Here is a 14,686-nt window from a genome sequence, read left to right on the forward strand (position 1 = left end):
CAGACGCAGGGTGACGCGGCCCGCGGCCCCTTTATAAACCCCATCTCCGTCCTCCTCTCTGCATGCAAGTCAAACACGCTCTGCTCCAGCTCACCTGCCTCTAAATCCACTACTTTTTTTTCCCCTCTCTCTCTCTCTCCAAGCACAATCCTCAGAGGACAACTTCTCCAGAAGGTGCCAAAAGAAGAAAAGCCTCCTTGCTTTACCGGATCATTTAACCCCCCCCCGCCCCCTCAAATCGCCGCAGCGAGAGAGGGATTCTTCGCATCTGTGTCCGAACAATCCCTGCTCAGTCTCAACCGAACTTTTTTTCCCCCCACTTTCGCTCTTTGCCGTCGACCCGCTAAAAGTTTCCATCGCAGTTCCACACACTGGTGTCACCGCCGAGCAATAAAAAAAGAAAAAAGAAAAAGAAACGAAAGTGGACGCGGACAGGGCCATCATGATGAGCAACAACTACGGCGAGGACCAGCTGCCTCCGCAGTACTACCAGGCCACGGACTTTGGGGACGAGGAGGACGACGAGATGCCCGCCACGGAGAAGGACCTGGCCGAGGACGCGCCGTGGAAGAAGATCCAGCAGAACACCTTCACCAGGTGGTGCAACGAGCACCTGAAGTGCGTCAACAAGACCATCACCGACCTGCAGAGGGATTTCAGCGACGGCCTGAAGCTCATCTCGCTCCTGGAGGTGCTGAGTCAGAAGAAGATGTACAGGAAGCACCACACCAGGCCCAACTTCCGTCAGATGAAGCTGGAGAACGTGTCCGTGGCGCTGGAGTTCCTGGACAGGGAGCACATCAAGCTGGTCTCAATAGGTGAGCTGCTATGCTGATTTTTTTTTATTTTTTACAACATTTGTACATATATAGATGATCGATTTGATATTTACTTCAAGTGTCTTCAGGCCTGTATTTATAGAATGACCTTTCTCTGCAGGTAAAACTGTAAGTCTTTGGAGGTCATCGTGTCTCTGATATTTATTTATACATCTAGTTGCTAATTTTCCTAAAAAATAGATGAAGCTGAGTCAGATTGAATGCAAAAATTCTTTTCCATTTTAACCAGTCCTTCTCAAAGGACATGGACACAGATGAGATACCACTGTTTTATGCAACATGAGTTTAACTTTTTTTTTTAGGTCTTATTGAAGGGTGCAGTTTAATTATGGGTCCAATTTTTACATGCTTAAAGTAACAAATATAAAATAAATAATAATAATAATAAAAACTACCAGAAAGATACCTAGAAGTCAGAAAGTTCTGAGGTTTCTCATCAATCCTGGCCTATAAATCCAACATGGACGCCTTGCATTTTGAAAACTTTTTTGTCTTGTTTTTTTTTCTCTTGAATTGTGTCCGGTTAATCAGTCACACTATTTTGTGAAACCTTCTTTTTTACGCAAAATAGTGCGTAAACAATACTTTGGTTAGCACTTTGGTTCAGTGCTAAAAAAAAAAAAAAAAGATGCAGGGAAATACATTGTGTTTTGTTTGTGTTGCTAACAGCAGCTAGCCTGGTCGCTGAGCTCATCAGGCAAGAACTACCACTGGAACCAGTTTATGTCTGATTTGATACCAATTATTGGTTCACTATCGTTCACTATTGTGGTTGCTACGCTTGTGTTTACTCTACCAATAACTAATGACATAACTTCTTCTGAGTACCACTAAAAGTAGGACATCAGGGTAGTGGTTTGAGAACCATAGATCTACACCATGCCACTGGCATCTCTAGTTGTATTTCTAAGAGCCATCGTACCACTGGAAGGTAAACCTTCATCAGTCTGAAGTCCTTTGCAGACTCAAACCGGTTTCTTTATTCGGGCTCCACCCATCTTCCAATCAGCTTTAAGATGCCTCGCTGTCGCTTCTAAATAAAAGTAATCCCAAAGGATGATCCTACCATTACCATGTTTCACTTTTGCAATGGCATTTACAGAGTGATGTGCTGTATTAGACAGATTGCACGTCGTACTAGTCACGTTAGACAAGCACACACTGACCTATAATTAGCTGTGGAATTCAAAATGAAATATAATTGATAATAATAAAAAAAACAGGGTATAATCGCTTGGGTGTTTTATTAATCCAGGTGCCAGGCAACAGAGACGTGGCTTACGGCCTCTGTGTCGACAGCGTTGACACAGAGCTTTATTGGAAAGTTACTGCAGGATGTGTCACCGAGGTCGCAGAGTTGGATCGGGTCCCTTACCCAGCGGCTGCTCTGCCAGCTTGAACTAGCTCCTGCTGCTGCAGTGTGCTGAGCTATGGGGGCTGGAAAAGTATCAAGGCTGTGCTAATGAGAATGATACAGTTTTTACACAGATGGGCATTAGTCTCACTCACACATTCACAAACACAGCTGTGTCTGGCAGGTCGGAGGGTGAGGGGGTCCCGATTTGGGTGATCTAAGGCCATCGGCGGCTCTTGTGCATATCGGGCGCATGAAGTCCGTTGGGACTGTCGCACAGGTTGTATTAGCTTGCCGTGTATTTGTGTTATCCGTCACGTCCACATTATTACAAAAGCGTGACTTAAATAGAGTGCCGGATGAGTTGTACACCAGTCAAATGGCTAAAAAATGTGATGAGGCCTGTTTTTCCATTTATTGCTTCTGATCGGAACCAATGAGTTCAAATTTTGATAAAACCAAAACCGGATTTGTCAATGGATAAAATGATTAAATAAATGCATTACAACTAAGAACTCCTGCTATTATTTGTCTTTAAATGCACTGACCCGCAGCGTGTACTTTGATCCACTTGTTTTAGTTTAATTAATCGGACATCGATTAGTCTTGATGCTTTGATGCGTAAATCAGGATAAACGGGGCTCCCACATTTTCTGTTTAGGTCCAAACTTCATCAAACAACCTGCAGGTCCTTTTGTTTCTCATTTAAAAGAATCAGACTTGTTCAAAATTGTAGTTTTGATTTGAAAAGCACCGATTTCCTTTTAGAGTTTGACAGTATTTATCTGCTTTAGCGATGCTCCCACATTTCAGTGAAATTCCTGGCAGTGTTGAGGTTTCGGCCGTCAAACTGTGAAGGAGAGACCCTTCCGGTGTACGTGTGTGTGTGCGCGCGTGTGTGTGTGTGTGTACCCACACTGCAAATGGCCAGATTCAATCTCCAGCCCCGCTGCTGATCACAGGAGAGCAAAGGTCACAATCACAGATTATACCTTAAACGCTGCTCCTCATGGCTAATGAGTCTCATGCTTAATATTCTGCTTGGCGCGGACATCCTAGCTGGCCCTGGGTCAAGATTGCTTTGACGGGAAAAAGGTGTGATCATCAAAGCGCCGGCATTATACTTCCCCGCACGCTCTAGCGAGGGAAGGGAGCCCTCCAAAAATACAGCCTCGAGCCTCGCTGCAGCGGGGGACGCCGAATAGAATCACCAGTTGCACATGTGTCACGGCGTGTTACTCGATACGGCTTGACGGATGCCTCTTTGGCCACACGGTCACCCGTAAAGCCGGACAGACGTTGCTCCCACCTGTCTCTGCCAGTCGAGCGGTGACACATCAAACATAACCGGCCTGAAAAGCAAAGCAGGCAGCATTACAAAACCGTCCTCAGTTAAGCAACTTCGTTAATCAATAAAAAAAGAAAAGTTTCCAACTCCTCAGAGGCTCTAAATGTTTGGCTTTTATAACTGAATGTCAGCATCCGAGTGCGACTCAGCGAGCCTCTTTGACAAACTTCTTTCCCCCCTCTGAGAACTTTTGGAAATGAGCTGCGTGGACACTGCGAGGGGACTCTAATCTGCACCTAGTTGATTTATCTCTCTCTGGCGCAGCAACTTTAGGGAGGTAATTGAAATCCAAGTGGCATTTATGCAGAGAGGAGATCCATTTCTCCACACATCCTCAGCTGTCACTGCGTTCAGAGCAGACTATTGTGACTGCATGACAAACTGTCACAGGGTCTTCAGCCAGACAGCTGTCTTGGAGAAAATGCCTCGAGGAGCAGGGGGCGGGCGGCGGGTACGGGGGGCAGGAGTGTTGCATTCTTTACACCTCAGCAGCCAGTCATCGGTTTTTTTTTTCTTTTCCTTTCTTAAAATAGAGTGGTCGTCTCTTAAGAACTGCGAGGAAGAGAGATTTTCAGAAAATCCTTTGCATTAAATATTTCAAAATAGGTTTGATTGTCCAACGTCTCAAACCCTTCGTCTCTGTTGTCTCACTACAGACAGTAAAGCCATTGTGGACGGGAATCTGAAGCTCATCCTGGGTCTCATATGGACACTCATCCTCCATTACTCCATCTCGATGCCCATGTGGGACGATGAGGACGACGAGGAGACCAAGAAGCTGACCCCGAAGCAGCGCCTGCTGGGCTGGATTCAGAACAAGGTGCCGCAGCTGCCCATCAACAACTTCAACCGCGACTGGCGAGACGGGAAAGCCCTGGGGGCCCTGGTGGACAACTGCGCCCCGGGTAAGGAGCTCAGAGCGGGTGATCGCCGGAAATGCTGAGTCAGAAAATGTGCGGTGCAGTTGCCCTTTGTCTGCTTGAACCCCTTAATGGCACCGGCGTCCTCAAGTGTTTTCTGACTGACGGAGTTCAAACCCCATTTTGCGATCTCAGGTCACTTTATAAACAGGTAATCACTGATTATTGTTCAAATGTCATCGTCACGGAGTGTCTGTTTTTGGTTTCGTTGCATTAAAAAGGAGGTTTCTGATTGTGCTGGGAGAGTTGCCCTGTCAGCTGTCCCCATAATAACTAAACCGTTCAACTTCCAGTCTTTACAAAGCCCACAGGCCCAAGTCTGGCTTTAGTGTTTATAGCCTCGGTGCTACACAACACCCCCAAATTTGGGCACCATTCCTCTTCCATCAAGGGGAGTTGAGAGGAGGGAAGGGGTGGGGAATGTTTGGCTGCAACAAAATGCAGCGTAATCTGTCATAGGGAGTTGCTTAAGCCTCAGATCCAACGACCACAAGGACGCCGAGTTGATCAACAGCCAGCCGAGGCTTTCGCTTCCAACAATGAATGCTAAAGAGTGAGTCCTCCCTCGGGTCTGCCTCACCGAGAGCAAAGTGGGGGAGTAACAAGTGTGGAACACCGTGTTTGACTGTGTTTATAGGAGCCATTGATCTGAGGAGACGCATCTTTTAAACACAGCGCTGCTGCAATGACCATACAAGGTCGTTTTCGTCTCCTCTGCTGGTGCTAAGACAAGATGAAAAGGTGGCTGCGGTGTGTGCAGGGATTCTGTACAGTCTGCAAAAGTCTGGAACGCTGTGGGATTTGCGTCGCCCACTGGCAAACTGATCACGGATTAAACATTTGCACTTATTCCCTGTACTATTGTATAAAAGTTGTAGCAGTTCATCCAAACTTCCTTCCTTTGCAAAGTGACCGCTACAGAAATACCTGACAATGATTTCATTGTGAGATTTAGAACTTTGGAAATTTTGGTCTGAAATTCTGTCATGAAAACATGACTTATCAAATTAGTGTTAGAAACACTAATTGAACTCAAATTTATAAAAAGCATGTTCACTAGCCAGGCTGTGACAAAGCTGAGCAGTAGGATAGATAATTCCTCTTTTGTTTTTTTTAACCATATATAGTTCTTCTTTGTGTTATGTTTACAGCTACAGGGTACAGACCCACTAATAAGTTAGAATATTATTGAAAAGCTCATTTATTTCAGAAACCTTACCACTAAGTGAAACAAACTGCATCGGTTAATTACACAAAGTCGAATGTTTGAATGCCTTTACTTCTGCTAATTATGACATTTAAAATTAGAGTATTGCTTCAAACCAATAAAAAAAAAAAGTTAACAGAAAGTACTTTAGATCTGATAAACAAGACTCATATTCTAATTTATTGAATATGATACACTACTTAGTTTTTTTGTTGTTTTTTTTTAAAGAAACCCATTTGTCCGGTGGTCATCTGTCAATATTGATCAGATCATAGCGTTCTGTGGTGCGCTTTCATTGGCCTTCTGAGTGAGTGACCACTCCATTGCCAGCACTAATCCAATTTAGGCATTAGCAGCCCGGAGCATGCGAGGCTCAGCCGCAGCGAGCGCACCGCTGTGTCTGTGGAAGCTGCCTCTTGTGAATTCCCGATAGAGACATCCGCTGTCACACATACAGAGTCGCTTGCAGCAGGGCAGCGTGGGTAAGGTCAGCCAGTCTCGCAGTGCTGCACAGGCGCTGCAGAGATAGCACTGACAGCCTAAGTGGCCTTTTTATAGCGGCTGCCTTTCGTTCGACCGGCTGCACGCCTTTTCCTAATTGGCCTCTTTTGCGTTCCTGCTAGGTCTGTGTCCCGACTGGGCAGAGTGGGACCCCAATCAGCCCGTGCAGAATGCCAGAGAAGCCATGCAACAGGCCGACGACTGGCTGGGCGTCCCTCAGGTAAGATCCGCCCCAGACGCCCAGGCGCGGGGTGCGGCTCGCCGCTCGGCACCGTGAACCCGATCTCATTAAGGAACAACAAACAGAAGCAGGGATGTTTACTTTGTCCTCTTTAAAGTCAAGAATGAAGTCGCAGAAGAAGCACAAAGCAACCCAAAGCAGCCAATAGTGTGCCAGTGCAAACATCTCATTAGAAAAAAATAAAATAAAAATAAAATTATTAATTAAAAATAGGATTGTGTTTGAGGCTGGTGTTTTCCCAGGATAACATCCCGGAGAATGAAATTAAATATTTATTACCCAGCTCTGCCTTATCCCCCCCCAACCACTTCTATCGTGTTTTTTTTTGTGCCTCTCGGTGGGTGATTGCGTTTTATTTGGTAAAGTTCACAAATTTGTCGTGAGATTTCTCAACACGCTCCATGCCGCCAACTAAATCATGTACATTTGTAAGCGTTCCCCTGAATAACAATGGACACCATGCGGGATGTTTACTTGTTTTGCTAAGAGACGTTGTTATCTATTCCCAGCGAGCATTTGCTTGTGTTAGATAGCCAGTGGTGTAATGTCACGGCTCTGCAGGCCTTTGGGTGGGTGGAGGGGACTGGAATCCAGTGTGGTGTTGTTAAGTAGATGTGGGGAGAGGTCTGGCTCAGGATAAAATCCCCCATGGTGGCTTAACCCTGTTGTCCTAAGGTTAAATATAACCGTTGTGAAGCGTGGCTTTGTGCCACTGTGCGATACACAGGCAAACAAGTGCCTTAAGAGAGAGAGAGAGACAGAGAGAGAGAGAGAGAGAGAGAAGTCAGAGGTGGAGAGAATAAATATGTTTAATCCTTAAATCCAATTCTATTATGCCGAAAGAGTAATCCACACCCTTGTTGAAAATGACATACAGTTCATTTAAGAATCAGTTTTCATTCATTGTTTTTTTTTATCTTTTTTTTTATGAAAACCAAACCATGACTTTGCACAGAAACACCCTGGGGCAGTTTGAACAATTAACCCCTGCAGCACATTCTGGGTTTCAGGTGATCGCCCCTGAGGAGATCGTGGACCCGGATGTGGACGAGCACTCGGTCATGACCTACCTGTCTCAGTTCCCCAAGGCCAAGCTGAAACCCGGCGCTTCTCTGAAACCCAAGCAGCTTTTCCCAGACAAGGTCAAAGCCTACGGACCGGGTATGCAAGCCGGACCCTAACTGATAAGCTAAATTAAAAATGTTAAAGATTTTAGATGGCAATATTTCGTCTGAGCCTTCCTGAAACTCTGTGCCTTCTCTCACTCAGTTCTATTAATTTATTGAAAGAATAATATCCATTTTATGATTTCCTGTTTCTGACAAGCTGCCTTCCCTAAAGCCTCCTCTCTTCTCTTTCTGCTGCATTTCCAGGTATTGAGCCTCATGGCAACAAAGTCCTGCAGCCCGCCGTGTTCACCGTGGAAACTCTGGAGGCGGGCAGCGGGGAAGTCCTGGTGTTTGTCGAGGATCCTGAAGGACACAAAGAGGAGGCAAGTCATAAATCTCAACATCCATTCAGCTGACTCTTCAGGTTTTTGCAAAGTGTAGCATCTTTTCTTGGGATTAAATTTTTTTGACTATTTTTTTTTTTTTTTTACTCTCTAGGCCAAAGTTAAGCCCAACAAAAATAAGAATGGAACCTACACTGTCACCTACCTCCCAAAAGTGGAGGGTGTCCACAAGGTAAGAACAAACTCACAATTATCTTCTTACTACCTTTTTGAGTTACTAATTAATATATTTGCAACATAATTCATTGGTGTAACTTTTATTTAGGACAATTAACCCCACAAAAGACAACAAATAACATGTGGGCGTATTATCATTAAAATAGCACTTATCTTATAATTATTGACACTTGAGCAAAATAATATTATTACGGTATATCATTATATTTAGTGATACAGACTAATAATAATGTTTTTTTTCAATTAGAATAGCAATATTAATGCATTTTTTTGTAGAAAATTGGACAGTATTGCTGTCATGCCAAACTGCCAGTGTTTAGTATGAAAAAAAACCATGAAAAAATAGAATATAAATAAATACATGTTTTTTTCTTTCTTTTTTTTTAAAATGATGTGATTGAAATTTAAATGTATAAATGGTCAGAAATATGTGATTCTGTGTCATGGTGTACATGTACTTTCCTCATACTCGTGTAACAACATGAAAGTGCTTCAGGAAAACATTGTTCAAACAGTGATCTTATGCTCTTTTAATAACATTCTTTAACATCCTATACAGGAGCAACATTTAGTGCTGTGGGAAACCTGTTTAATAATCTTACATCCCTAAATCTTTTCACGTCTCGCCAGAAATCGAGGCACGTTTTTATGGGAAACCTCGGGATTCCACAGGATTTCAGACTAGTCTTTCATTTCCCTTCCCTTCTCCTTCGACTGTAGGTGAAGGTGCTGTTTGCAGGTCAGGACATCGACAAGAGCCCCTACTCCGTCAACGTGGCTAAAGAAATGGGCGACCCAAGCAAAGTGCACGCCCGGGGCCCAGGTTTGGATGCTACAGGCAACGTGGCCAACAAGCCAACCTACTTTGATATCTACACAGCTGGTACTTACTAAAACACATTTTATCCCCCAGAACTGTTTATAAAAAAAGAGAAAAAAAACAACCTTCCTTTCCTTGGTGCTAACCCTGTATGTCTTTGTCACGCTCCAGGCGCTGGGACCGGTGACATCAGCGTGGTCATCGTCGATCCGCAGGGTAAAAAGGACACAGTGGAACTCATCCTGGAAAATAAGGGCGACAGTGTTTTCCGTTGCACCTATCGCCCCGTGCTGGAGGGCCCTCACACCATCCACGTGCTGTTCGCTGGCCAGGAGATCCCCAAGAGCCCGTTCAATGTCAACATCGCGGAGGGTGAGCCATCCGTCTGCGTTGTACATTAACTGTCAGACAAATCAGATTTCTAAGCGGGCAAGCTGGTGTCAGGGCGATCTATCTGTCACAGTTTTCCGTCATTTAGTTTCTTTTGCCCTGGAAACAGCCGAGCACTTCCTCTGCTGTCCGTAACCCACGCTGTCTGTCATTTCTAGCTCCGGCAGTTGCTCCTCCCCCAGGAGCTCCTCTGCAGATAGCTCCTCAGTCAGTGCGCACCCCTCCTGGAGCGAAGGGTGCCCCTCCCTCAAAACCTGGCCGTCCAAGTTAGTATGCATCTGATAGGAGGGGCTTGTCAAACGATCCCAGCGCCATCCCTCCTATGTCAGGCTCTACGCTCTGTGCTTTCCCGAAACTCAAGGGTGCCGCGGCGTAACGCCTTGCTTGGTTCGCCTGTTCCGTCTTCTCGCTGCTTGGTGGTTCAGTCCCGTTCAGAAACCGTCAGTGTTGTACAAACAGTCTCGTAGACGTAGAGTGTCTTTGCGTTTGCATTTCTGTGAATTGCTGCGTTCTTCCTCGTGTCGGTATCTCTGCTTGTGCTGTTGACATGTCTGTTTTCCCATCATGTCTAAAGTTTGCATCAGCCATCTCTCCTTTTCAAAGCCTGCCTTCAACATTTTTAAGTGACTTGACTGACATGTTGTCGGATGCTCCTCTTTCTGCACTGTAATGTGTTGGTTTATCCCTCTGCGTTGTGTATCTGGTCTAGTGTGTCCCAAAAAGAAAAAAAAAGCATTATTGTTGTTTTTAGGATCTTTTTTCCGTCAGAGTTTAAAGTGAATTCAGCTTGAATACTAACATTGCTGTCAAACCGCTGTCCCCGTTCCCCCTCCAACCCCCCCGAAAATAATTTTCCCTCTTGCACTTCTTCCTTTCAGCCATAAACCCCAACGCTTGCAGAGCTACTGGCAGAGGGCTCCAGCCTAAAGGCGTGAGAGTGAAAGAGGTGGCAGACTTCAAAGTTTTCACCAAAGGAGCTGGCAGCGGTGCCCTGAACGTCTCTGTCAAAGGACCAAGTGAGTCACACAGACTCCTCTTTCTCTCCGTCGCTTTCTTCTCCTTCCCTTTTTTAACGTCTTCTGCAGTTTGAGCTCGGTGTCTGAATGTTTTATTCACATCTGCGGCGAAGAGTCAGACTGTGCTAAACGTCTGTGTTCATCCTCAGCTGGAGCCGAGGAACAAGTGAAAGTGCGAGACGCCGGGAATGGAGTGTACGAGTGCGAGTATTACCCCCTGAGTCCCGGTAAATACACAGTGAGCATCACCTGGGGAGGCCAGCCAATCGTGCGCAGGTAGGATACCGGCGCCACCTTTAGCCTCTTTGTCCCCGTCTATTATCAGGCTTAAGCCGAGTGACGTTGTTGTGTGCATCACAGCCCCTTTGAAGTGGAGGTGGGAGACGAAGCGGGTTTTCAGAAGGTGAGGGCCTGGGGCCCGGGTCTGAAGACCGGCATGGTGGGAAAATCTGCTGATTTTGTGGTCGAAGCCATCGGCACTGAAGTTGGAACTCTGGGTAAGACTTTCAGCTCGTCGAACTGTTCTGAAGCCTCTTGCGGACACGCTGACATCCTTTAAAGTTTTTCCACTTTCTGTATCCAACAACACGACCCCACACAGAGTCTGAGGTGTAAAGAAAATGATACACCGTAGTTAGAAACTAGACTCGGCATGTGTGCAGTTCTGTCTTGGTATAAATCCAGGGGTTCTGAGAAGACCGTCGAGGTTTGTTGGAGAAACACTGGAGAACAAACGGCATCATAGAGAACGCAGCAGCTGGCTCAGGGATGAAGTGAAGAAGTTGAAAGCGAGGTTAGGTTGTAAATCAACATCCCTAGCTTTGGGTATATCAAATATCTCTGTTCATTCCGGCATCTGAAAATGGAAACAGTGCGACGCAACTCCAAACCTCCAAAGTCCAAAGGGTTTAACTGAAGAACAGTTATTAAACTGAATAATTGTCTATGATTTCCATTTATTCTATAGTTAGGTATTTTAGGTATTTTTTATAATCATGTGTTCTTGGGGTGTGCTGTAGTGGTGCAGGGGTTAAGCACAACCCACATATGGAGGCATTAGTCCTCAACGCAGCTGTCGCAGGTTCAATTCCCAGCCTTGGAAACCTTTGCTGCATGTCTTCCCCCTTCTCTCATTACCCACCTTCCTGTCAATCAACTATCAAATAAAGGCCACTAGAGCCAAAAAAAAAATCTTAAAAAATAAAATTATGTGTTCCTGGAAACTGTAAAATATGTTTAGCTTTTTTGTAAAATTACTAAACTTATTACAGACTAGCGTTTTGGACGTCGAAGACACTAAAACACGGATGTACTCCTAAGCCGACAGGAAAGCCAAGTCAATCACTAACATCTCTGCGCAGATCCACGGCTCAGACAAAATACATGAGAGTTTGTGGGGCGAAACGAGATAAAACGTGAGAAAGTTAATGTGCATACTTTTGCCGGCCAGGCTTTTTACGGCCTCTGAATGTTAAATTTGCCCAGGCTTCTCCATCGAAGGCCCATCGCAGGCTAAAATCGAGTGCGACGACAAGGGCGACGGCTCCTGTGACGTGCGCTACTGGCCCACCGAGCCCGGCGATTACGCCGTCCACGTCATCTGCGACGACGAAGACATCAAGGACAGCCCTTTCATGGCTCACATTCTTCCTGCTGTTAACGATGTGTTCCCAGAAAAGGTAACTCCCATTCATTTCAGTATAAAACCATGTTTCAAGAACCTTTATTTGTTGCATTTAAAACTAAAAAAATTTTTTTTTTAAATTGCAGGTTAAAGCCTACGGACCGGGCTTGCAGCCAACTGGGGTCATTGTAAACAAACCCACCGAGTTCACCATCGACGCCCGCATGGCTGGGAAGGGTCACCTGAAGATCTATGCCCAGGTACGGAGTTGCACACATTTGCAGAGCCTTTATCTTTTATTCATAGGGATGTGGCATTTATATTGCATAAGGCTGGCACACAGCAGAAGTGACTGTAAGGCTTTTTGTGTCTGCCCAGGACGCCGAAGGCTGCACCTTCAATATCAAGATCTCCGACAGGGAAGACGGCACGTTCGTGTGTGTCTACACTCCTGTCAAACCCATTAAACACACCATCATTATCACCTGGGGGGAGGTCAACGTGCCCAACAGTCCCTTCAGGGTAAGATGCATGCTCAGCCACGGATGCGGCGTGTAAAATTTAATCGATCTAAAGCGATGACACTTTACCAAATATAGAGAAATTAAGAGGAGTGCAGAAGTTGCACTTCAGCTCGCCTGCCTCTGCTTTAAGTACACTGTGAATTCATTAGGTGCTGGTTGGAGAGGGCTGTCATCCCGACAAAGTCAAGGTCTATGGGCCCGGAGTGGAGAAGACGGGGCTCAAAGCGAACGAGCCGACGTACTTCACCGTGGACTGCAGCCAAGCCGGCCAAGGTGAGCGTGCACGAGTAGCTGATGTGAGCGGTTAGGAAAGGCTCTCCTGGGTGTTGGCTGGCTGAAACGTCTCCTCCAGCTTGTGATTTATAAAAAAGGAGACCTGGTGACTCTCATGCAGCACAGTATACGATTACTGATACTACAGTATCAGTAATACTCTTGGCTGTGAAGTAAATCAACAACAATACGTATGGGGATAATCAACATGATCAACATTAATAGATTCTACCTCTGAAAGAATAATGAATAATTTCATTGAACTCCGGTCCAGAACCAAACAGCATTGTGGGGGATGTAGGCAATAGAAAAGGTTTAGCTGCTCAAACTCTCATGATCAGCTAAACTAGCTTCCTTTTTGGTAAATAAACAGAACGGTGTGGAGTGGAAGGAAAAAATGAGTACAACAACCCAGATGAAAGAGTGGCTAAAAAAAGAGAGAGGTCACGTCATCAGATTGGCAGCATTTGAGAGATTTAAAACAAAAAACCAATCAATAATTATTGATATCAACAGATATGAAACTTTTATACATTTTTCAGCCGTTATATTTCAGCCCTCGTTGGCGACTGCTACTTTATCTTCTCTTGATTAAACTTAGTTTTTTTTTGTTTTTTTTAATATATATATTATTTATATGCACCATTAGGAGACATCAGCATCGGAATCAAGTGCGCCCCGGGGGTGGTCGGGCCTGCAGAGGCCGACATCGACTTTGACATCATCAAGAATGACAATGACACCTTCACTGTCAAATACACTCCTCCCGGCCCGGGCCGGTACACAATCATGGTGCTGTTTGCTGACCAGGTAGGAATTTGGAGCTGACATGCAAGAGAGAGCTGCCATCTGCTGTATCCATCCACCTGTCAAAAACTCTGTCATCATCCTGACGGTTTCTGATGCTCTTATCAGGAAATTCCTATCAGTCCGTTCAAAGTGAAGGTGGACCCCTCCCACGACGCTGGCAAAGTGAGAGCGGAGGGTCCTGGACTCAACAAGACAGGTGAGATCTTTCAGGGTCCGACTGGGAATTTCTGCCTCATTTCACGGCTAAATCTGATGGTTTAGAAAATGCTTGTCCTTTCAGGTGTGGAAGTGGGCAATCCGACCCACTTCACCGTCTACACAAAGGGAGCTGGGAAGGCCAAACCTGAGGTCCATTTTGCAGCGTCAGGTCCCGGGGAGGCGGTTCGTGACTTTGAGATAATCGATAACCACGATTACTCCTACACTGTGAAGTACACAGCTCTTCAACAGGTACAGAGAGGCTTCGGTTTGACAAGTGTCATCGTGCGTAACGACGCCTCACGTTAGTAAATATTCGTTCTTCTCTTTTTTTTTATCAGGGTAACATGGCTATTTCCGTGACTCACGGAGGAGATCCCATCCCTAAAAGCCCCTTCCACATCACGGTGGCACCAGCTTTGGATATCGGAAAAGTGAAAGTGGAAGGGCTAGATACCAGTAAGCATCATCCATGTTGAACATTTTCACACGCTCCATGTAAAAGCCGTACTAGTTAAGTACCTCATTGTACTCTCACTTGCAGAAGTGGAGGTTGGGAGGGACCAGGAGTTCACTGTTAACACGAAGGGAGCCGGTGGCCAGGGAAACGTAGGAGTTAAGATGACTTCTCCCTCTGGCCGACCAATCCCCTGCAAGCTGGAGTCAGACAAAGCCAAAGGCACTCACTGTGTGAAGTATATTCCCCCAGAGGAGGGGCAGTACAAGGTTGATGTCACCTATGATGGGAACCCTGTAATGGGGAGTCCCTTTGGGGTTGAAGCGGTCATACCGGCCGATCCTTCAAAGGTAAAAGTTACAACTACACCCTTCAACAATAGAGACTTTTGCAAACTTGTGAATAACTATGAAGTGGAAGATTAATGGCACATAGTTTTATAAATGATAATATAAATAAACTAAATATTATTTG

The 14,686-nt window shown here is 45.5% G+C and overlaps 1 protein-coding gene across 4 annotated transcripts in view; it reads left to right on the plus strand.

Moving 5' to 3' along the window:
* LOC103466366 (filamin-C-like) overlaps positions 1-14,686 on the plus strand; it is a 28,869-nt gene continuing 14,183 nt past the window's right edge. For 2 of the 4 annotated variants that reach the window (XM_081607920.1, XM_081607921.1), the window contains exons 1-21: positions 2-818; positions 4,198-4,446; positions 6,292-6,389; positions 7,421-7,571; positions 7,784-7,902; positions 8,018-8,095; positions 8,821-8,983; positions 9,092-9,292; positions 9,469-9,576; positions 10,189-10,326; positions 10,476-10,602; positions 10,687-10,823; positions 11,812-12,005; positions 12,097-12,210; positions 12,329-12,472; positions 12,624-12,747; positions 13,397-13,557; positions 13,663-13,753; positions 13,838-14,007; positions 14,097-14,214; positions 14,300-14,562. In XM_081607920.1, coding sequence (XP_081464046.1) covers positions 443-818; positions 4,198-4,446; positions 6,292-6,389; positions 7,421-7,571; positions 7,784-7,902; positions 8,018-8,095; positions 8,821-8,983; positions 9,092-9,292; positions 9,469-9,576; positions 10,189-10,326; positions 10,476-10,602; positions 10,687-10,823; positions 11,812-12,005; positions 12,097-12,210; positions 12,329-12,472; positions 12,624-12,747; positions 13,397-13,557; positions 13,663-13,753; positions 13,838-14,007; positions 14,097-14,214; positions 14,300-14,562 — 3,324 coding nt within the window. In that variant the 5' untranslated portion in view covers positions 2-442. Of the gene's footprint in view, positions 819-4,197; positions 4,447-6,291; positions 6,390-7,420; positions 7,572-7,783; positions 7,903-8,017; positions 8,096-8,820; positions 8,984-9,091; positions 9,293-9,468; positions 9,577-10,188; positions 10,327-10,475; positions 10,603-10,686; positions 10,824-11,811; positions 12,006-12,096; positions 12,211-12,328; positions 12,473-12,623; positions 12,748-13,396; positions 13,558-13,662; positions 13,754-13,837; positions 14,008-14,096; positions 14,215-14,299; positions 14,563-14,686 lie in introns of all 4 variants that reach the window. The other 2 variants (XM_081607922.1, XM_081607923.1) reach the window with 2 other exon arrangements.

This window comes from Poecilia reticulata, chromosome 6, assembly GCF_904066995.2.
Source record: "Poecilia reticulata chromosome 6, P_reticulata-male-v2, whole genome shotgun sequence".
In the NCBI taxonomy this organism is placed as follows: domain Eukaryota; kingdom Metazoa; phylum Chordata; class Actinopteri; order Cyprinodontiformes; family Poeciliidae; genus Poecilia; species Poecilia reticulata.